Source organism: Numenius arquata, chromosome 10 (assembly GCF_964106895.1).
Source record: "Numenius arquata chromosome 10, bNumArq3.hap1.1, whole genome shotgun sequence".
NCBI lineage: Eukaryota > Metazoa > Chordata > Aves > Charadriiformes > Scolopacidae > Numenius > Numenius arquata.
Window position 1 is genome coordinate 28,645,881 of NC_133585.1, and position 24,514 is coordinate 28,670,394.

Here is a 24,514-nt window from a genome sequence, read left to right on the forward strand (position 1 = left end):
TATCACTATCCCACTCCAATTTGCTGCTTGGCCATAAGTAATTTTTTCCTCAAGTCAAGTCTGTTTTACCCGTGACAGTAATTGCCGAGTCCCTGTCCTTATCTCCACCCACAAGCCTTTCATTACATTTTCTCTCCCCCTGTCCAGCTGAGGAGGGGCAGTGATAGAGGGGCTTCGATGGGCACCTGGCATCCAGCCAGGGTCAACCCACCACACAGGGTTAAGTTTCCCAATATACACTATGGAATCATTTGAATGCTAGCTGCTCTTCACTTTTTGTCTTCAGCCCCTGCCCCATTTCCCCTTTCCCCTCCCCAAAACTCCAGAAAGGTAAAAAAACAGGTTTTATCTTAGTAATGACTGACTCCTGAGTGCATGTAAGTATGTTCTGTCTCCTGAGAGACCTTTAGTAGCGAAGGGTAACTTCAGTTATTTTCATAGCGCTGACAAGCTTATGTAATTGAACTTCGTTTGTGCACACAGACAACTGTATTAGATAGGTCATAACTAAGAACGTGACATGACCTCAGCTTTGAGCTTTAAGGGCATTATTTCACACTGAGTAACAAGTCATTAGACTGCAAAACTTATCCGCATAGCACGATGCAAATAATTTCAGCAGTAATTGTGTAGAAACAGTAAATAGGAATGCATTAGAACATGCAAGATCCAGGAAGGTACACTTACTGTCATGCCTTAGACCTAACTCTTGCACTTCTTAAAGTTATCTCCCTTAGCAACAGGAAAAGATTTCGTAAACAAAAAGTTCAGCTAATGCCACCATGAGAGCATCACGCAGTATAACGCGTAATTGAAAGAAACATTTCTTAAATGAAGAGCACCACAAGAAATCATGGAATTCTACAACAAGTCATATATTCGAAAGGGATATGTTTTTGCCAGTTTGTGGCTTAAATCTCAAATCAAGTTCATATAGACCACTACCTTCTAGGAAAGCAGAATTGCCAGATGGGATCATGCCCATAGCCTATCTCTGACACTTCCAGCACCTCAGCAGAACGAGGAAACGATTGGATCGCATAGGTGAACAAGAGGTTCACGGGTTACAACACAACATTTTAGAAGTCTCCTCTTGTCACACCCCAGACTCCCAAGCACTCACACTTATGGGTGGGGGATTCTCTCCAATACCCCTGCAATCTCCTGCATTCCTGATGTGGACACCACATGGCAGAGCACTCCACTGCTTCACCTCTCCTGGGAAACGCCAGCCTCTTGTTTCAATCTACACTCCATTCCTTCCCCTTTTCCCCACCCTCCCCCTTTTTTTTTTTTTCTTTTAATTAAACTATGCAAGGAAAAATTCCAATTCACCTCAAGGTCTATGCATTACTTTGACATCCTCTCTGTTAGTTGTTTCTTGATAAAAAGAACACAATACTAATCCTTACAGTAACCACTAGGAGCATCAGATAAATTATCCCCATCATGTCTTTCCTAATAGGCTCCTTCCTTTTCAGTGCTTGCTGTGAAGGAACAGACTTGCTGTCACAGTATTTCACCATATTTTTAAGGATAACAAATATTTATATGCTTTTTTTTTTTTAAATTGTAACTGTTTCCTAGATTCCATATATGAACTCTGGAGTTCATCACGATTAACAATTGCTCGCATGCTCTACACTGATACGTTTCAAAAAGCAGTCCTTCCAAAATATCAATCCTCCCCTGCACCACCCCAAAACCAGGCGCAACTTCTCTAATACATCTGATCCTGCTTAAGAATCTATATGGAAACACAAACGTCAGAAAACTGTAAAAGAAACATGCATTAAGTGTGAATAGGAACACTTGTCTAGCACATTACATGACTCAGTGCAGTTATTTTTTATACAAAGGGAAAATGTCAAACTGACACACTATTTTCAGAATTGCTTCTTTTTTCATAAAAGGGTATCATTCCATTTTGAAACTTAAAATCCATTTTTCATCTGATATCATGCGTGTATTTACCCTTTTAATAACTCTCCCAAATGGACTGCAATTCTTGCGTGTTGACTGCATCAAAGGTCTATTTGAAGGCAGGGGTATTAACTGTGTTTGAACAGCTTCCTGTATTCTTATGCCATACCCCAAATCTAATCCTGTGAACTCCTACCGTCAGCAATAAACACCTACAGAAGGTTTATTTTGTTTTTAAATCCCAAGCCCCAGACAACATAGAAAAATAAACCAAAGCCTCTCAATTTTCATGTTGTTTTTTTGTTTTGTTTTGTTTTTTAATTTTGTCCTTTTCTTTTGAGGCAGAAATGCCCAAAAGCCTGGCGGTAGCCGTAACCCCTGAGAGGGGAACACGCTGGCTGGCACCACCAAAACCCATCACGTTCCTGCCGGGGTGGAGACAGGTTTTCCCCCCCGGAGGAAGGCAGGCAGCAGATCTGCCATCACCCTGCCCCAAGGCTGGCTGTGCTGGAAAGCAGGTGGGGAAGCAGATTTGAGTTTGTGACAGCCACTATCTCCACTGCCACGCAGGGTTTAACCTGGCCTTGCTTTCACTTACAAAGCAGCAGGACAAGCCACACCTGACCAGCCGGCCGGCTGGGAAAACTCTTGTGCGGGAAACGGGCAAAGAGAGAAGGTTGCTTTTTATTCTGCCAGGCAAGGTCATCCCGATACCCTGCCGCCATCCCCAGCCTTGCCTACACATCGCCCCACGTCAAGATTCCTCATCCGAGCCGGCCAGCGTGTGGCAGAAGACAAAAATCACCTCCCTTTAAAAAGCAGAGAAGGCAAACCTTTCTGCTGGCTTCCTAGAAATTTCTCAGAGGAAAGAACAAGCGCTGCCCCCAAAAAAAAGAACTGTTAAATCATTCTGTCAATAAACTGCTGTACAAAATAAGAACGAGCAAAACCTTTCCATTTAACTCAGTTCTTGATGTGGGGTCTAAACCCAGCTGTCCCAAAAGCGACAAGCCAGTGTACTGACTTGGCACAGTCTCCCAGCAGAAGTATCACCTCTTTTTCAAGGTATGTTTTTACACAGAATTATTTGTATTACTATGTATAGATATTATGTATAATAATACATAAGCCATACGGACCTAACTGCCTGACTTTTTTTTTAATTACGTGTTGCAATACCACCAGTTCCAAGAGGGACAACTATCATACTGTCATTTACCCTAAATAACTGCCATTTACCTTGGGGGGGGGGGGGGGGGAAAGGAAGAAAAATGTATCACCATAACCTCAGGGAATTTAATCCTAAAGTTGTAATTCTGCTGCATAAAATGCAATTAAATATATTCCTTCTCCTCAGTTATAAAAAAAAAAAAAGAAAAAAAAAACCAAGCAAACAAACAAAAAAAAAAGCCCAAAAAACATGGTTACAGAGTCCAATAGTTAATTCAGTCTCTTTCATCTCAGGGAAAGCTACCTTATAAACATTTCTCTAGCGGATACTGGAGACAGTTAGATACTACATAACTTAAGATTACTTTTCACAACTAAAAATGGTATGGCATGCTTCAAAAAGCTTCAAAAGTTAATAATGAGAAATAAAACTTTTGTCAACAGCTGGTAGTAAGACCAAACACAAGCTCAAAAAAACAGACTACATAACCGTTTATTGGAAGCCAGTTTTCTTTTTAAAGAAAAAGCTCAAAAATACAACTAGCATATTGCACCAAGCAGTATTTACAAAGCTAACACTATTTGTACAACTACGAACACTTTTCCTAAAATAAACAAGCCAAAGAATTCATAAAAGAGGAACCGCAAAAGCCTAATCAAGAATTGATAAAGGGGGAATTGAGAATAAACATTGGTTTAGTTTCGGTCTGGAGATGGCAGAATCCCCCCCCGCCCGCCCTGAGAAAAAAAGAAGAAAAAAAGATAAAAACATAGTACTGCCTTAGAAGTACTTGTTTGTACACATGAGGAGCTGAATTCACATTGGAGTCCCTTAAACAGGGGCAATCAAATTGGACTAACAATATTCACCTGTACACAACACATACCTGCCTTGACAAGATTATCCCTTTCTGTCTGATCTTTCTGCCTGCCTTGCTCAAGTAATTTGCATGACATAAGGTCTGTCCCTCCTAATGAAATACTGCAATTAAATTGCAACAGTTGAAATTGCTTCTATTGGCAATAAAATGATTAGTCATTGAAGCACAGAAAATTTTAAGATCATTTTGAAAAAGTCTCAAGAAGTCTGTTAACTGCCACACTAAAAAATAAGTTGGGATGAAAAAAAAAATCTTTATGTTTATTTGCTCTATGTCTAAAGAAAACGTGCACCTCATGAGTTGTACTCCCCTTCTTGATTTACAAAAATATTTCACCCAATTTAGTCAGGTGACATCTGTTTTAGACTAGAAAAAGGTGATGGCAAGACTAAAGAAGTATGAGATACCCAAGCCAAGATCAACTACAATACACAATTACTCTCTCCCTAGAATTACTGCATTTTTGAATCACTAATGTTCCTTTTACTTTTTGCCAAGACTTTTGTCAAAGCCATGCACCAAATTTAATGGGAAATAAATGTGTTCTAAATGTCCATAAGAGATTACATTTTATTCTAATCATCTGATCCAAAAGTCATGTCAAAAAAGCCAAAAAAAATCCATGCCTCAGAAATGTCCCAACCATCGTTCCAAGACTTTTAAAATTTAAAGAGAGAGAAAAAGACACTGGAAACAGTTTTAGGTCTGACATTTTCCTCTTTCCAAATAAGGGACTGTTGAACACCAAACCAAATGAATGAAAATGGATTATCTCTCACCTGAGACAGTGACCCGGTCAATCAACTGCCTCCAGAACTGATGCTCATTTTGACAGTCAAGGTCTATACTTTTTTTTTTTTTTAAGCTAATCTGTCCAATAAAAACATTCTTTTCTCAATATATCCAATTTACATTCATTTCATATTGCTGCTTTGGGCTTACAATTGACTAAGAGGCATGCAAAACAAGGTCATCCGTGTATAATTGGAAGTTAAATTCATGGTATTTTGTTATTTCCTCTGGTTACGATGTATGCTGCTTATACCCAAGGTTCAACGCCCCAAGACTCTGTGTGTGCATGGAGGAGCAGCTACTATGCAGCAACAAGAAAACAGGAGACATTACTTTGTTTTTTCTACTTCCTCCCCACTGTTACTTCTTCAGGGAATTGTAATCCCCTGTGATTAGCTGCTCCACATGCCATTAACACACCTACCAAGAGACAAAACCATAGTGAACGGGTACGCAAAAGCAGCTACACATCCAACTGAGAACGATTTTCAACATCACAAAAACTCAGAATTTGACTATTTACTCATCTCTCAGCTATTATGGTCGCAAATTAAGGGTTACTATTTAACAGCTGTTAAGAAAAATTGTTCACACCAAGAACCTTCTTTATAATACCTGCCTTATTTCATATGTTCACCAGTTCATGTGCACTTTAAGAAGAACAGGACAATTTCCGGTACTTGAGTCTCTGACTTTCCTATCTATACCAACAAAAGAAGCATTCAAGCAGTTCAGGTATTGTCTGACCAGAGAATCACAGAATGAAATGGGGTTGGAAGAGACCTCTGGAGATCATATAGTCCAACCCCCCCTGCCAAAGCAGGTCCACCTAGAGCAGGTTGCACAGGAACTCATCCAGGCAGGTTTTGAATGTCTCCAGAGAAGACGACTCCACCACCTCCCTGGGCAGCCAACCTGACCATCCAAGCTCAGAAACGTTTAAACTAGCAGTGCACATCACTCTGGTATGCTACATGAAAATCAGAATAACTAGCGGAAGAGACTTATCTCAGTACATGTATATTAGACTTCTTAGTCTGTTTTATATACTGTCACCTGTTCTTACCCTCTGCAACTATCCACTGGTAATTAATTCAGAGCAAACACCATAGGTCAAGCACTGATAGTGCTGTAGCTTTGGCAGCAATGTCGACACCAGCTGCTAATGTCCTGACAAAGATGATAAATACTTCTAGGATGAGTTCCATGCTTCTCGAGTGAGACCTGCAGCCAAACAGCAAGCTTAGGAGGTAGGTATACCCCCAAAGTCATACCTGAGATTGCTTCAGTAAGCGCACAAAACAACGCAACTTCCTTCTATAATCAACAAAAGCATTATGTTTAGTCATGCTTTGGAATTCATGGTTTAGGGTTTAAAAATATCAAAAGTCAAAATACTGGTTCCTGCATGGTGCACAGCAGAAGAGAAGCGACAGAATTCCTTCCAGAAGGAAAGGTTTCCGCACGAACACTGATTCCCTCAAGGTCTTCAGCAACTCCTGGAGGAGCACAAGCACAATCAAGTTCAGAATATTTAGAAGTTACTCAATTACATTCATCTTCTTGAGTTAACTTGACCCAGCTCTACAGGGACAGCACTGAATGATGTCAAACAAGCTCATCTTGGTTTTTTTTTTTTTTTTTCTGTAAACCAACTGGCTTCTTAAATTTGCTCATTATGCTCATGCAAGATCACAAAAAACACTTTAACGCAAACAGGTGCCTTCCAGAAAAAGGGCTTTTGTCAGGCAGTACAGCTTTTACCAGATTAGAACTATTCTGCTGAATAAAACATTTCTTAACACCATCACATATCTTAGTGCATTTAAGTATTACTCAAGACAGAAGAGGCACCTATGTCATTAGTGCCAAAGAGCAACTGCCAAACAAAACCATAGTAAAATATTCCACTTTTATTACTTTTGTACCTATACCACCTTAGCCAATAGTTCAGACAACATTAACTAGCTAAATAGCCTGGCACTTTTTTAGTCACTGTCTACAACTGAGAACTTTAGTGTAAGTAAGAGGGTGCTATAAGTAGCCTTGTCTGAATTATATCAGTGACCCTTATGTCCTGGGGAGATCAAGCCTATTTCTCATTTTTAAACTCTTCATTTTTAAATAATTAAACATGCAATCAATAAGAACAGTCAAATAACCAAAGGATTTTTAGTAATAGTTACATCAAAATGAAGGTTTCCTAATTTACTTTCAAAATCATCTTATGAACTCTCATAAGTAAAAGGAAGCCTATCAGATACATAAAAATCTGAACCACCTTCCCCCAAAAGTGTTTTCTCCTTTCCCAATATAGTTTATGCAAGACGCTTTTGATGAAGTTTTACCTTTTATCAAATAATATGTATTTCACTCTAAGTGGGGCATGTTAGTATACTAAGAATTAAGTAATTCTTTTATTACTAATTACTAATTTAATTACTAATACTAAGAATTACTATATCGTATCAGTAGCCTTTCTACAAACCAGTTCCATAAACTGACCATCAACGCTAAAATCCTGATTTTAAGCATATCCAGTTGTCATACTGAGCCCTAGCCATCACTCAGACAAAAGAGAATTTAGCAGATTTATTCCCATTCCCTCAAGTTTTTCTCCCTTGCTTTACCAAGGACAGTCGTGTTTAAATATCTGGTGGTTTCTTAGCATAATGGCAGTATAAAATACTCTATGCTGCTACCACAAAGAATCGGCTATTTTAACTGGCACGTGCACAGCAGAACTGCAACGTAGCAGAAAACCACAAAGCCAAGGTTTACTATCACTTTTTAAAGGACAGATAAGTGAGAACGGGGCTTTCCAATTACATCTTCAAAAATAAGGGGACCAGAGCAGAAAAAGTACAGTAGGGTTAAGGTAAGGGTGTAAACATTTGCAAAGTTGAAGGCAACAGAACCAGTGAGGAAAGAAAATAATACAGAGGGTAGGAGAAGCTGTGAAATTCAGCAGTCCCCCATCGCTGTGAAGAAACAAGTTCTTTCATGTACTCATGCCACCACTGCACAGGCTGTAGAGGATTTAGCAGGATTTAGCCCCAGCTCCCTTCCCCTTCTTCTCTACTAAATCCACATCCTCATCTCAGATCCCCAGCCGACACCAAAAGCTACTTGTATTTTCCCCAGAGATCTGCTGCTGGAAACAACTAGTCTATTCCATCAAACAAGCTGTTCCAAATACCAGCTCCAGGGAACCAACACCAGGTGCCAATGGGTATCAGAAAGTTACTTCCATAGCAAAAACACTCAAATGAGACATGAAAAACAGGACTCCTTTTAAGGGGGGAAAGACATCCATGGCATTAAGGTATATACTCAAGGAAATCCGATTTTTCCACCTGCAGGACAGGGTTGGATGGGGTTGGTTTTTTCCTTTTTTAAGCCTCAAAATGATTGTAAGCTAGCTTTAATATCATGTCCAACTGTTTCAAACTAAAAATTGAAGTCCCTGTGAAACATATGTCTATGTACTAGCTTCAAAGTGCTCCTTTTCACCCTTCCTAAAAACTGAAACCATATTTAACTGCAATTTCAGACTTTTTATCTCCCTTCCCAGATGGTAACCTGGATTTGCCCCAACACTTGCATGCAAAAACTAATAGAGCGTGAAGTTACAATTTTCCATATATATATGTGCAAAGTATGCGTTGCAGAAAAGCAGTTTCCTATTGAAATCACTTTCCCATCTTTTCGTCCAGTGCAGCCTCTTGAAATATCACCAGTATAAAATACGGCTTTAAAAAAAAAAACACAAAACACAGCTCTTCTGTGCCTTCGTCCGAGCGTAGAATTACAGAGAGCACAAGCCAACACTTCAATCAGTGCGCTCAGTTAAAGTTCACTGTCTTAAGCACGTCAATTTTTTGTTTGCTTGAAGATGGCAATCGTGATGTCAAGGTCACTTTTAGGTCTTTGAAGTAAGCGTGAACTTTTAGCCTGCAACTGATCAGGCACTACAGACAAGGCAGAAGGAATTTTACTGTAAGTCCTCCTTTAAACGGTACCTTTCTTTTATACAAGCAGAAAACAGTCCAAAGCAACATGCAAGATTTAAGCTTACGACCTTATGGCCTACAGTGCAGGCAGATGTTAAACCAAGTCACGTTCATATAAGCTTGCCGTACTAGCACTCCAACACTCGGCCTCCTCAAAAAGCAGATCCCCCCTTTCAAGGGAAAATTAAGCAATTACTTCTTTAGGACGGGGAACCACTTGACCAATTCTGTAGTCAGGGGTTTCCTCTCAAAGGTTCTGATCTTACTCCAGTATGGAAACGGAGCTACAAATACAGCAAAAGGCCAGTTACATGGAAAAAAGCTAGCATGTTTAGGGACTGATTTATGGTATGGATTTAGGAGGGCAAACTCTTGCTTACAACTCTGCCCACTGACAGCATAACTGTACATGATTTAGAGTTTGAAGGGGAAATTTATTCCAACTTTAAAAACATTAATACTGCTCTTAATTCCTACACACTGGTAAAGCGTCATCCTGTGAATATACACATACACATGGAGGACAGGCCAAAAATACAGCCTGTGTCCAATCTGGCTGGGAAGCACAACCCTGCCATGACCCATCAGGACATTCTCTTTGCGAGTCTGATCCTGTGCCCTTCGCATGAACAGGATTTTTGCCATTGGGAACCAGAGAATGGGCTGCCCCAAATATTATTTTTTCATTTACAAAGAGTCTCATTTCACCAATTTCCTAGCATTTAAAAAATTGTCCGTAACAGCAACAGTTCTTTGAGAAGTGGTTGTTAATCGCTAACACATGAAAGTAATATAGAATCATAGAATGGTTTGGGTTGGAAGGGACCTTAAAGATCATCAAGTTCCAAACCCCCTGCCCTGGGCAGGGACACCTCCACTAGAGCAGGTTGCTCAAAGCCCCATCCAGCCTGGCCTTGAACACTTCCAGGGATGGGGACATTATATATGTGGTGACATTAAGACCCACATTCACAGATTCTCAAGTGAATCAGAATATTTAGCTGCTTTAAAAAAAAAAAAAAAAAAGCACAAAACCCAACAACAACAAAAAACCAAAACCAAGCAAAACACTGATAACTGCAAAGGCCATTTCTATTTCTGTACCACCTAAGTGGCTAAATGAAGATTTAAAAAAAGACAAAGAAAAAAAAAGAGGTGGTCCAACACCAATTACTACACAGATGCCGTGAGGCAGCCCGGGTGCCAAGGAGAAAGGGCTCAGCAGGGATGACTCCTGGCATCACCCCTTCCTCCTACGTGACTCGACGGCGTCCCCGCCAGCACCGGGAGCCCCGGCGCACGGCAGCACCGCTGTCACGAAATCTGCCCTCTCAGCAAACGCGCTCCATTTTCCTGCGGACTCAGTGTCAGCTCCGCCACAGCCTCCTGCGAACGTTATTTACTTCTGAGCAACGGCAGGCTCGACTGCAAGTGAGAAAAAGGCACTTTCCTTCCAACTCCCTGCTCCACTCCCACCTTTTCCCCCGACATAGAGGGCTCCAGTCCCAAGGGCAAAGCCCCCCCGGCCCCAGCGGGGAGGGCTCCCGGGGCATCCCCGGCTCCCGCCGCCTCCGGCCCGACAGCTCCGGCCGTTCTCCCGCCCGCAGCGACTTTCGTCCCGCCGCACCGAGCCCGGTTAAGGGCCGCCCCCCGCCCTCCCCTCCGATCGGGCACCGGGCCGGCGGCAAGTGTTTACATTTAAAAAAAAAAAAATAATTATATATACATATATATATACACACACACTGAGCCCGGATCCGAAGGAAAGACGGAAAAAACTCCGCCCCCCTCCCTCTCCCAACTCCCCTCAGAAAGGCGATAAAAGCAGGGCAGAAACATCTGACCGCTCGGCGCCCCTTTTGTGAAGGGGGAAAGAAAGAAAAAGAGAAAGGAAAAAAGAGGGAAGGGAGGGGAAAAAAAAAAAAAAAAGAAGAAAAAAAAAGGAAAATAAAAGGGTGGGGAAGCCCCGCGGGACGTATCGGGCGGCAGTCCCGGGAGGGCGGCTCGTCCGCCGGGCCCGGCCGGGAGGGACCGTGCGGGGAGGCCGGGCTGGGCCGGGCGGGAGCGGGGAGCCCCGGCCGGGGGAGAAGCGGGGAAAGGAGGGAGGGAGAGAGGGAGGAGGGAAGGGGACCGCGGGTGGGAGCGGGCACTCACGTAGCGTTTCAACTTCTTCTCCGGTGGGGACTTTCGGAGCCAGCCCGAGCAGACCACCTCCCCGCCGCTCATGGCTGGGCCGCCTGCCCGCCGGGGCAGTCCTTCTCCTTCTCCTCCTCCGGCAGCGGCAGCGCCCGGGCCGGGCCGGGCCGAGGGAGCCCCGAGACGCGGCGGCAGCACCGCTCCCGCTCCGGCCTCCCGGTGCTGCGGGGCGCGGGCAGGGGAGGAACGGGGGAGCGGTGTGTGTGTCTGTCTGTCTGTCTCTCACGCACAACAACCAGCCGGAGCGGGGCTGAGGCGGGAGGTTTCCCCCTCCTCCTTCCTCCTTCTCCTCCTCCTCACCGCCGCCGAGTCACACCAACATCGGGGAGAAGACGACAGGGGCAGCCGCCGCCCCGCCGCAACTTCGGCTCCGGCGTCCCAGGGCAGGATCCAGCCGCCGCCCCGCCTCGCTGGCACCGCCCCCCCCCTCCCGCTGCCGCCGCCGGGACCCTCCCGTCGGGGAAGGGCCGCGAGGGGCTTCCCCTCCCCTTCCCTCCCCTCTCCTCTCCCTGCCGCCGGGCCGAGCTCCGCACCGGCGGCCGCCGCTCCCCGGGATCGCTCCTTCCCCTTCCTCCTCCTCCTCCTCCTCCTCCCCCCCGCCCCGGGAGGAGGGGGATCGGCCAGCGCTTCACCTCGGGGCGGGGCGGCGGCTGGGTCGGTCTAACCCCCGGGGCTGGGTCCTCTCCCTCCCGGGCGAACGTGGGAGGGGTTTACCCTGGTATTCACGGCGTGGTGTGTCCCTCCCCTCCCCTCCTCGCCCCCAGCCCACTTTTCTCCACAGCGCCAAAGGCGGCACCGCCCCGCACCGCCTCGGGCGGAGGAGCCACGGCGGCGGCTCCTCCCGAAACTCCGCCGGAGCCCTTTCAAACAACAAGGGCCGGGAGGGAGGGAGGAAGAGGAGAGGAAGGGAGGAAAAGGGACGGCGGTCTCCCAGAGGGATCCTGGGAGCTGTAGTCGGCGGGCGGCGGGGAACTGCGGCGGCGCGGCCGGCGGCGGGGAGGGGACGGGCCCGGAAAAAAGGGGTGAGGGACCGACACCCCCCCCAACCCCAAACCCAGCCGGGAGCGAGGGTTTGTGTTCCTGTTGGGCTCGGAAGGAGGGGGCTGCGAAGCGGTTGGAATAAGAACTAATGAGCAATCGCAGCTGAAGCGGGGATTCTTTGGAAGTCCGCCGCGGGATGGTTCAACGGAGAGGGGGAAAAACAAACGAAAACAAAAAAAAAAACAACCCAAAAGGCCCTATTAAAACTGCCTTAAAAACCAACTCGGCCGAAGGAAACTCCTCTTAGAAAGTCTGAAACTGCCGTGGCCAAAAAAAAAAAAAAGAGAAAAATGTAAAAGCTGGGGTGTGAGCGCGGAAGAAAGGCGAAACGCCGGGTGCGGTGCTTCCCTGGAGCCGCCCCCCCCGGGACGAGGGGTGATGGCGCTTCCACGGTAAGAAGCTGTAACGAGGGACTGGCCGGTGGGAGCCGGGACGGATTCATTAGGGAGGAAGCGTCGGAGGGGTTTCAAATCTCCCCTGAAGTAACCAGCGCCCACCCGCCGCAGACCTTCCCCCCTCCACCCGCCACTCCGCTCCACGGCACTGGCCCCTACCGAAAACCCACCAAATTAAAAAAAAAAACAAACCAAACCAAAAAACTCAAAACACCAAACTAAAAATACCAAGCTTCGACGGCTCGTGCCTGCTTATCGATCTGCGGCATTCGTGATATTTTTAAGTGGTTTGCGGGTGGGTGGGCTGCGAGGCTGGCTGCCGGGAAAGGGCCGCGGCCCCCGGTGCCGGGGCGGTCGCGGGACAGCCCCCCAGCGGGCCCCGCCGGCGGCGGCGGCACCTCCCGGGGGCGAGGCGAGCGCCGCTTCGGCTCCTGCTGCCGGGAGGCGGCGGGGATCGCCCTCAGCCGGCCCAGCGCCGCCGGCACCCGGGGATGGAGGCAGCGGCCTGTGCCTTTTCTCACCCCACCTTCCCCTCCCGGCCGAGCCCCTCGGGGCAGGGCTTTCTGGTCTCTCTTCACACAGAAAAATACTCCAAAAATAAACAAAACAAAACAAAACAAAAAAAGAGTAATATGCAGGACAATCCTAAACACTATTCAATTAAAAGGGAAAGACCAAACTCATTCAACACCTCTACCGTTGGTGCTCTGTGTCTCTTCCACTCTGCCAGAGAAGATCTCCAAATAAATTTTCGTTTTGTTTAGTTTTGTTGGGGTTTTTTGTTTGTTTGTTTGTTTACTACTGATTACTTAACTGCAGGCTCCTGGCATGGGACCGCTGAGGTGGTTGTTAGCACCGGTACTCTTCCACTGCAGAGAAATAGTCCCCCTAGTGTGCCGTTGTTGAAGGGAGCGCTGCGAGGCTTGCTGCGATTCCTCAAGGTACATCGCATTGAAAAGTTACAAAGCAGCAGCTGTAGCATTTTAACAGGGACATTTGCAGAAATAACAGGAAAAATAACCGCTGAAAGCCTAGAGACACTAAAGTCACTGCACCAATTTCACCATAAACCTTTTCACAATAATTATGACAGGCAAAGCCCTATTAAGCGCTGAAAGAAAGATCATCAAAGAAGAAGGTGTTTTGCCAAAAACATTCAAAAAAAGAAAAACAGTGAATATTTGCCTTTATCAATGTTAAAATTGCACAGTCCTAGCATCCAAACCATCCTCATGTATGTTTCTGCACATCATCATTTCAGCTGCTTCAGTGGGGTTACTGGAAAGAGTAAAAAAGTGATTTGATGCGTGCGGTTGGCAAGCATGAACTCAAATTGTACTGTTAGGTTTAGATTTCAAGCTGGGTTTCAGTATAGCTCTTTTGTTTAAACCACTGATGCTGTTAAGAATCTTAACATTTGAGATTATTTGCAAGTGTCAGATAAGCCCACAAAATTTTCCAGTTTCCTTTAGAAACCTGGAGACAATTTAGTATCATCAGAGCAAGAACATGTAGAATCAGTGTGAACTTACTAAAAACGCCATTGGCATTAGGGTGTTGTAGCTCGATCCAATGGTTCATTTAAATCCCATTAATTAACCTGTGTCTTGAGGGCTAATCAAAGAAAGCCAGAGTCTTTTGGCTTAAGCAGGCTCTATGGAGGCACCAACCAAACAAGTTATCTGCTCCAAAGACACAAAATTGTCCCTGAGGTCAAATTTCAAAACATTACGTTTGTATTTTAAAATACACTGAGACCTGTGTTAGCCTGGAGTCCAGCACTGGTTCTCATATGTTCATCATATATTAGTTTGTAAATTCATTTTCTTGAAGACAGCTATCCAGAGACAGACTTTGTGTGGGGGTTTCATCCCTGCCATATAACGATAAACCGTAGGTTCGGGAAAAGGAGTTAATGTCAAGAACAGAGAGAAATAATGAGTAATAAAACCTGCTTTTTAGATCATACCTTGTTGTTGAGCCTAATAACAAGCCCCAGCACTGGACATTAAAATGTTTTACTGAATTGAAGAAAAAATATAGCGAAGAAAGGTTTCCAAATGACTGGTTAAGATGTCTGACGGACTGCTGCCTTTCTAGTTGTGGTGGTGGATTTCTCTTTCTTCTCTCAGCTGCTTGAGTTATCCCTTCCCAGTTCCACTGGTGCTACCACTAATCATCGAGAGAGAGGGCTGTGCATAGCTGTACCCCTCTTCCCATGGAAGCGAAGAGCTAGCAAAACCAACAATATCAATACCATGGATTTCTGTACATAACCAGCAAATCTCTGCAGTTCATAATTTAGGCATCCTGTATTAGGGTGAACCAAAGCAATTGAGAACACCAATGAAATGCACAAACGGCACGATATTTCAGTCTGACTCTTAACATTTCCATATTTACAGCTGTAAAACTGTCTATGAAAGAGAGGTTAGTGGGCACAACTGAAATAATTGTGCCAGCCAGTTTCTCCATGTAGAAAAATCCATACACTCAGCTAAATTAGGCTAGGGCATAATTTCCTGAAATTAGGATAAGAATCACAGAGACCTCTGTCAAGAATGAATGTTTCAGCTAGTTCGCCGGCTACAGTTTTGTTCTGAACGTTTAAACAACATTAAGCGTGCTCCGTGTTGAAATTCTCCTGCAATATGGCTTGTGCTTGGAAGTATCGCATCCCCCCCAGGGCAGTCACTGCTTTGCAGGACTGCTGTAACCCTACGTCAGGACACGACCACCCTCTCCCCTCACGTTGTCCCCGCAGGTTATTTCTGTGCAAGCGCGCTGTTGCTCAGGAAGCCCAGAGGATAAAGGTCCTTTGAGCTCAGTTAACTGCACTATGGAGGTTTTGTGTTGCTGTACAAGGCCAATCCTAGAGGAAAAAAAGATTTTCTTTGCCTTGCTAGCGGGTCAGCGATGGCCTAAAAAGCTGCAGAGGTCTCATTGTGCCCATTAGGATCAATCTCACTCTTTTGCTTTGCAAACAGTCAGTGTTGTTGAGGAATTTCCACCTTACTTTTCAAACAACGTTCCCTTGCTTTAGGTCCTCTGTGTTTTTTTCATAGCAGCAAGAGAACAATCAACTGCCCTCAGCCATTTTGCAGCCGGTTGGGTTACTGAGAAGTTTTCCCTCTCCCTTCCCCCCCCCCATTTTTAAAAAGGAGTAGGCAATTGGCAGCTGCCAGTGGCGGAGAAGAGGATGTGCCCAGCAGAGCAGCTAGAGAAAGGAGCTCAGAAGGGATCCATCCTCACTGCCTACAGCGCCAAAACCACTTCAGACCCAGCTACTGCGCAGTTGCCTGTGTTGCCATTTCTGAATCTCATACGGCCGTCGCCTACAAACTGTACCATGACCGTCTGACGTGACCAGCTACACAGTACAAAAGATGCTGAATAAAATGCACTTCAACCGGCAAGGTGGTGACTACACGGACGGTCACAGTGCTTGTGCCACCTTCCAGCTCATCCCGCTGGAGTTCAGGCTCTTCTGAAAGTTTCATCTCAGTTACCACCTCCCTTCCACGAGCACGTGCACGATTCCTCCATTGACTTTGTGTTCTTTCACGGCAGGATTCCAAAGTGGCTTAAATGGGTTCCCCAAAATTTTGGAGTAGACTGTTTATATATCTCGCCAGATAAAGTAGGTCATGTGGAAATCCATTTGCCTCTGGTTTGCCTGCCGAGCCACATTGACAGAGGAAGCAGGAGCCGATAGAAGAGGAGATTAAAATCACATGGGTTTGTTTTTAAAAATATAAATGGTGCTAATTTCTCATGCAAATAGCTTAGAAATTCTGGACTCGCATAATAAGACACTGCATGCTACAGTATTTTAGCTACTTGACTTTGTATTCTACTTATAGTGTGAAAACCTCTGCATTCCTCTGTAGCTTCACATTGCAATCGGTCAGTTGTGGCTCCTGATAGTGATCCCTAAACTCTTCTGTGCCCTCTGCTTACATTTGAAAACAAAGTTTGTGTTTCATTATGACACAAGAGATTTAGCACTCTAATAAAAAACCTAATCAAATAATAAAAAAGTAATTTAATAAAAAATTTTGCATGTCAAACTGTATCCCAAAACATCTTTAGGTATTTACACAACAACAAATCAGTGCAAAAAGACAGATTCTTTTAAGCTTTTAAAAAAATGCATTTAGACACTTGTTTTCATCTCAGATGTTTCCCTTTTGATTCCAAACTTATTCCCAGGTAAATTTAATCTACAGTTATTTTGGTCAGCTCATGGATTACACTATCTCCTGTTTCTTTCATATTGTAGTTAAATAACTATTATTATTATTTGGAAAAGAGATTGAGGAAAGTAATACAAACCAGACATAATTAAATGAGATGATTGTATGTCCCCACACTTCAGGGTTGTTACTGGTTAGTAAGCTACCTCTTGTCTATTTTCTATTACTCCTTCTACTACTGATATAAGCAAATAAAGGCAAGGGTGTACTGCAGAACTCGTAGGAAAAAGAACCGTTTTCAGTTCTGCATTGGTGCAATACGTTGAGATTTCCTTTGTGATTTTTGTAGAAAACTCTCCTTCTCACTTCTGGAATGGAAATTCACTGGTAAATGTTTGTCCTCTGTGGTTTTTTTTTTGCCCGGGGATCAGTTGACTACCTGACTTCATGCAAGGGAATTTCCCTTTTCTTTCTAGACTAGGCAAGGAAGAAGGAGCAGGCTGGTGGTTGGCCAGCCATGCAGAAACTTCCTCAGGTCTATGCTGTTCAAAAATTAATCAGCAAGATTTTCCCTCCATAAGGACAATACCTTTGCACCTGTCCTCGTGTACTGAAAGTGCGTGGGCTTTTTCAACTATAGGAAGCATTTGGCAAGTTCAGCACAATGAAAACTTAATAGTTCAGAGATAATAGAAATAAGAATGAGACCTCGTTTACAGGAAAAAAAATAATGCATGGTCATATAAGAGACCAATACTCCAATGCCATGCATCGGCAAGAAAGCATCACCCAAGCTGTTTGGTTGAGCGTGGTTTGTCCTCCAAAACACTAGTTGGAAGATGTATTGAACATCTCCAAAAAGCTACATTTATTGCAATGTAGAATACCAGGGGAGCAGGTAAAGGCTAAGAGGCAGAAAATACGAGGACATTGCAGGCTGGTGGTTTCTGTTACAGCATAAAAAAGCAAGCTCACATCGGAGAATATTTTGGCTAGAGAGCCTTTTCATACAATACAACAATTTCAATAGTTCAACTTACAATGCAAGTATAATAACAAGTTATGTCAACTAGATATTCTGCTTTTTCTTACCTTTCTTTGTTCGAATCTCCATGCTTAAGCAATTCCTTGCAACTGGTATTTTGAAAATAAAGTAGGGAAATCAAAAGATTACCTAGAAGTATCTGAAGAAAGAAGGAAAAATGTGTGAATGCCAAGCAGGGTTAAGATGTGTTTAGCTGAAGCTTCTGTCTCCCCCTAACAGATTAATCCAAGAACTATGCTGCAGTGCTCCCAAATTTAAATTATTAAAATAATTTAAACCAGAAATTAAAGTCACCATATCTCTTAGAATATTTTTGATACTCAGTGGGAACACACAGTCAAACCCAAGGAAATTAGGCAGTTAAAAAAAATGGTGCTTTTGAGGAGTGATCCACCTAATGAACCCACAAATGGCTCTGAACATTGCAAAGAAAGGACCTACCATCACAAGACAGAGATGACAGCAAGAAAGTGCCTTTCTAACATGTTCTCAGACTTTCATAGGTAAGCTTAGGAAATGTGGGTTAGATGAGTGGACAGTGAGTTGGATTGAGAACTGGCTGAATGACAGAGCTCAGAGGGTTGTGGTCAGTGGTGCAGAGTCCGGTTGGAGGCCTGCAACCAACGGTGTCCAGTCTTGTTCAATATATTCATCAACGACCTGGATGAGGGGATAGAGGGTACCCTCAGCAAGTTTGCTAATGATACAAAACTGGGAGGGGTGGCTGACACACCAGAAGGCTGTGCTGCCATTCAGCGAGACCTGGACAGGCTACAGAGTTGGGCAGAGAGGAACCTGATGAAATTCAACAAGGGCAAGTGTAGGGTCCTGCACCTGGGGAGGAATAACCCCATATACTGGTACAGGTTAGTGGCTGACCTACTGGAAAGCAGCTCTGTGGAGAGAGACCTTGGAGTCCTGGTGGACAACAAGCTGACCACGAGGCAGCAATGTGCCCTTATGGCCAAGAAGGCCAATGGTCTCCTGGGATGCGTTAAATGTAGCCAGCAGGTTGAGGGAGGTCATCCTCTCCCTCTACTCTGCACTGGTGAGGCCACATCTGGAGTACTGTGTCCAGTTCTGGCCCCCCCAGTTCAAGAAGGAGAGGAAACTACTGGAGACTCCAGCGGAGAGCTACAAAGATGATGAAGGGACTGGAGCACCTCTCTTATGAGGAAAGGCTCTGTTTAGCCTGGAGAAGAGAAGACTGAGAGGGGATCTTATCAATGTTTATAAATATCTAAAGGGTGGGTGTCAAGAGGATGGGGTCAAACTCTTCTCAGTGGTGCCCGGTGACAGGACAAGGGGCAATGGGCACAAGCTGGAACACAGGAAATTCCATCTCAACATGAGGAAGAATTTCTTTAATTTGAGGGTGCCAGAGCACCGGAACAGGCTGCCTGGAGAGGTGTGGAGTCTCCTTCTCTGGAGATATTCAAAACCCGCCTGGATGCCGTCCTGTCCAGCCTGCTCTAGGTGAACTTGCTTTGGCAGGGGGGTTGGACTAGATGTACAAACATCCCTTCCAACCCCTACAATTCTGTGATTCTGTGATACAGGGTGACACATTAGGGCCTAAACTCACACTGTTTGTGACCTGGTACTTTGCAAAGAAATTATCGCCACTACAAATTACCTTCTCTGCAGAATTCAGGATGCCTCCATCAGAAATGCTTAACCTTCTTTCTAAGCAGTTGCTCTTCAGACAGCCACATTTACTTCTCTTTTATCTTACTGAGAGAATAGCAGATGCAAGCCTTTCACAACACTACGCCTTTCACATTCTGCTGGAGTAAGGGCAGTTTCAAGGATACTCCTGACACTTGCCTGCAGCCCTCAGCCAAAGGGGAGTCCCACTACATTAAGCCAACTAGCAGTGCAAGTCATCTAGGCTGGGATTCATCTCACTGTAGTCACGTACAATGTGGTAGTTTGCATATTCCTTCATAGTCAGTGACAAGATACAGGCAAGTAGGATACATTCCATCTCTTTCAAAGGCAGATGTCTAAATTGACTAGGTGAGCTGTCTTCTTGAAGCTTGCTTGTTTATCTCCATTGACTATAAGCAAGAGTCTAGTCAACTAGCTCTCAGAGGTAGACAGTCACGCTTGTGACATATGAAGTTAGGCAAGATGAAACCTTAGCATGTGAGTGAGAGTGAATGCCAGTCATGGGATTGATTTATTTATTTATTTCGGTTGAGTGTTTTTGAGAATTTTTAAAATCCTCAGCCTATATCAATAGCAGGGATGGGAGGTCCTATGAATTTACAGATTGGATGAAAAGGTCTGAAAGCCAGAGCCAAACACTTTGCACTGAAGCCAGGACAGTCTTGTCCAGGAAGAGCATATAGAAGAGGCGTAGTCTTTCTGTAGTCATTTATAAAACCTTTAGTGCTTTGGCTTGAGACCTCCAGAGGCTGAAGCTAAGGAGATTTAAATGTGTTTCTACCATTATTATTATTTTATCAACCTCTACTATAATATCTAAGATCACTGTATCATTGAAAAACCCCAGAGTACAAAGTAGGAAGGTAGATTTTTTTCTTTGCAAGACTCTCATTATTTATTTATTTTTTATTTTAAGAGTTTTCACACTGGACCCTGACTTCATCACAAAAATCTCTTTCATATATCTGAACTCCTTCAGGCTCAATCTGATCTTTTCTGGCAAGAATTATTATCTCATCAGGAGGGCACCGTAGTGGAGTAAAGCAGACTGCCACATCTAAGTGAGTAGAACAGAAGATATTGCCTGAGCTTCAATTATCTGTTCCAAATGTTTCTGTACTCCTCAAACCAGAAAGAAAAAATCAGGTTGGAGCTGGCAGATTACAGAACATGTAGTGCCACTGGCAGGGCAAGAGAAAGACCTGGCCCTGAGGTCACACAGTGTCCGAGACAATGTAAAAACACATAAGAGAAACAGGGCGGCAGGAGGACAGTGGAGTCACAGCAGCTTTTTTGGGATGTCTCAGGCCAAGTCCAGAAAAAAGGTGAGGAAGGGACAACTACACATCGTTTTACAAGTAGCATCAACGATCAGGTTCACAATTCAGGGAGACTGATCCTTTTCTCTTGCGTTATTTCCAGTACTTCTGGAGGATGATCAGAGTTGTCAGCAATACACAATGAGATGAATCTGAGGGACAGTGGAGAGAAAAGCTCGAGAGAGGTGTAGGCTAATTGTTTCCAACACTGCAAAATTCATATGAAATCTGAAGAGCTCAGTAAAAATCACTAAGAAAAAACCTTTTTCCTTCTTCTCCTTGCCACAAAATGATGCCTCTTTGACATTTTTCATGGAGCTGGTGTGTTAAGAGGCCTTGTCCCTTTTGCAGCTCCTCAGTCGTGTAACAAAAATGCCACACTCCCCTTGCTTCTTCCAGGCACAAACAAATATTTTCATTTAAAAAAAAATCAAAGGATGGGAAAAATATTTCTAAATTACAGGTAACTAGATAAAATGTTCTACTTGTACTCAAAAGCAAAATTTTAAGTTTCCTAAAAATTGCCATATATTCTCTCCTATCTCTGTCCCTCCATGTGCCACTGTCTCCTTGAGGGTAACAACATCCCTGTTCACTGGTTAGGCCGTCACCTTGTCCATAAGGTCCTCCAAGGTGGTGAGAAATAAAACTGTTGCTTACTTGATCAGCCACACAACTCCGATACTGATATGCGAATAGTCACCACGAACAATTCCCTAGCAAGCCACAGTTTGCAAAAAACATGAATTAAACCATTCACAGGAACCTTATGATCAGCTGAAATAGTTACATTTGACCCCAAAATAAGTATTTTCCACTTATTGATTTGACTACCTCTACTGGACACTTTTACATCATATTTTAAAGGATTTAATGTCACCACTTTTTCTAGAGTATTAATCTTGTGCTCATCTGTAAGCTGTCCATATTTACTGTGGGCTTTCACCGACAGATAGCCCTTCATGGTTTTTGAGATTTAAGCCTTCAGCAAAGGATTTGGTATTTCAGGAATGAAATATTTATTTTTATAGGTTCATTTTTTATGGCGTAGCTGTTATGGCATAATCTTGGATCGGTTGCTTCATTTGCTGCGTGCTGAAATCTGTTCCAGAACAGTAACTGTTGCAGGCAGGCAGGCACAGGCATTCCTGCCATTCAGTATCTGTTACACAAATACTATAGGAAAAAGGCACTCTGCTGAGGCTCCTCGTAGGGTATTGGTATAGGCCTCGGGTATCATTCAGGTCTTTCATCAGATGCACTGAATATCTCACAAAGTGTTCCTCTGGTGTTTTTTTTTCCCAAGGAAAAAATAAAACTTTTAGAGTTTGGATGTTAAAAAAGCAATTAAAATCGTAATTTTGCTAGGCAGTGATTAACAGTTTGTGGGGTTTTTTAAGGGTAGCGCCTATTAGCATTCTCTTTAAAAATGATAATTTTTTTAATGCTTCTTCTTTCCAGTGTTTTTAGATTGCTTGAAACCTTCCTTTGGGTAGTCCTGTTCGGCTGGGTGTATTGGCAGTGTTTCCTTTATATGTGGAAGAAATCAGTGCTACATCCAAAATCCGCATGGAAAACAGAGAGAAGGATGCAAGCAGAAAAACACGGGCTAACCTGTAGTTAACTCACCTCAGCGTGTGGGAAGATGGGGGAGCAAGGAGGGATGCTCTGACCTCATCAAAATGGTGCAAGCCAGCAGCTGAAGACTGGCCTGTAGAGAACCGGTGGTTTTAGCCAGACTCACAGCAAGTCAACCCTTCCCGTGCCAGGTTCTACATGGCTCGCAGAGACGGTCAGCAACTAAAAGTAGATACCGCTGCCAGACGTTACTGAATTACTCCTTTGGTTTAATCACAACGTTTCCTCCATGTGCCGCTGCTCAACACCTTAGGAAGAGGGAGAGAAGGAAGAAATAGCTCTTTTTGACACATTATCTCCCCAAAAAGGAGAAGCTTACCCATAAAGGAGAACAGCTCACCCACAAGCCCATATGGGGCATGTTGCACTGAACATAAAGATTTAAGACCAGCATTGCACTCTACCCAACGGGTAACTTCACAACGACATCCGCAGACGGTGTTTCTGTTTGCCTGGCAAAGCACTAATTTTTTTTTTTTTTTTCTTCAGAAAGTGTGTTGCTGAAGAAAACTCCCTGTTTGTTGCTTCCTAATATTTCTCATGTGTTAATTTCCTAATTTCCTTCTTAGTATTTCTCATGTGTGAATTTTCTCTATAGAGGCAGCACGAGGCTTTTCCGTAATGTCGGTGAAGTCAAGTTTTGCCTTCCCACAGATAAGAGCATTAGACTGCGTGCCCAGAACAAGGGCACAAGTGACTGGCAAGGCTCAGTGGGAAGATTCAGGAGGTTGAGGAAGATTGTTATGAATGGAAAGGGACGCTGCCTCTTTTCCCTGGCTAAGAACTTCTTCCATCTCATCGGAGGGACTGAAACCCAAGGTAGAGGTCGAAGGAAACAAAACCCCAGTTCACTGATCAGGCCATCACCTTGTCCACAAAGTCTAGGTCGTCCAGCATGGTAAGAAGTAAAACCCTTCCTTACTTGATCAGCCACAGGATTCCAGCAGTGAGTGTTGGAGAGGGTGTGTGACAGGGTGCTCACGACCCTGCCAAGAGCCGTGCCTTGCCAGGGGTGTGAAATGAATGCAGCACCTCAGCTCACTTCCCTCTGGAGAGAAGAGAGAGGTTTCACTCTTCTTCACACAACTTCCCTCTCTTGCTGTGGGAAAGGGGTGTTGTGAGACGCGGGAGGACGGCAGGAGCTGGGGGGTTAGGGGCAGTATGGGCAGGCATGTAGGGTTGGCCAAGAACTGTAAAAAGAGGCAGTGGGGTTGGAGCCAGGCATACAGAGATGGAGGGCAGTGACCCATCTCTGGGGAGGGACTCTTTATCAGGCAGCGTAGCAATAGGACGAAGGGTAATGGTTTTGAACTGGAAGAGGGGAGATTTAGGTTAGATATTAGGAGGAAATTCTTTACTGTGAGGGTGGTGAGACGCTGGAACAGGTTGCCCAGAGAAGCTGTGGATGTGCCATGTCTGGAAGTGTTCAAAGCCAAACTGGATGGGGCTTTGACCAACCTGGTCTAGTGGGAGGTGTCCCTGCTCCCATGGGGCAGGGGGGTTGGAACTAGGTGATCTTTAAGGTCCCTTCCAACTCTAACCATTCTATGATTCTATGATCAAGCGCCATCCTGTTGTCCCAGGCAGCTGCCTGTGCACAGTCAGCTCGCTGAAAGCTGTCCTGCCCCTCGTGTTTTAACACGTTGTGAGCCTTTCCATGAGAATAACATGTCATAGATCATAGAACATAGATCTATGTCTGTTATTACATGTATGTAATACTGCAGTCATCTAGTATGTAATACCTCAGTCACATAGCAGGAAGATCTGAGTTTGCAACATTAAATTCTGTGCTAATCCTTGGCCTCCCACAGACAATAAATTAGAAATAATCAGGTGTTGCGATCAAAAAGGTGGGAAGTCCAAGACTTCTTTCTGCAAGCAGCTAGGGTAGTGAGAGAGGACAGAGGACACAAAATAACCCTGCAAGCTTTTGGACAGTTACAGACTTCAAGAGAATGTGAAAATTCTCCTTTGTTATTCCCCCCCCCTTCATTTTTGGCGGTGAGCCCATGACTTTTGCTCCATGGTACCAAGACTCTTCCAGGAAACGAGCAGGTTTGGTGTGCCTTTCCCAACACTCACAGTGTCCCTTCCTGGTGCCCTGCTGGGTGGTAGTGCCTTGTCAGGTGCAATGGTACCTTTTTTTCCTTTCCCAGCACAGCTCTCGGTGAGTTTACAGTAGTAAAAAATGAGGTACTTGATGACATTTGAGAAGTGCCCAACACACCTCA

The 24,514-nt window shown here is 44.4% G+C and overlaps 1 protein-coding gene across 3 annotated transcripts in view; it reads right to left on the bottom strand.

Annotated features, from left to right (window-relative positions):
* The window catches only part of GAB1 (GRB2 associated binding protein 1), a 106,107-nt gene extending 94,704 nt beyond the window's left edge, over positions 1-11,403 (bottom strand). The window contains exon 1 of one of the 3 annotated variants that reach the window (XM_074154621.1): positions 10,934-11,403. In XM_074154621.1, coding sequence (XP_074010722.1) covers positions 10,934-11,005 — 72 coding nt within the window. In that variant the 5' untranslated portion in view covers positions 11,006-11,403. The remainder of the gene's footprint in view (positions 1-10,933) is intronic. The other 2 variants (XM_074154620.1, XM_074154619.1) reach the window with 2 other exon arrangements.
* Positions 11,404-24,514: the final 13,111 nt, after the last annotated feature.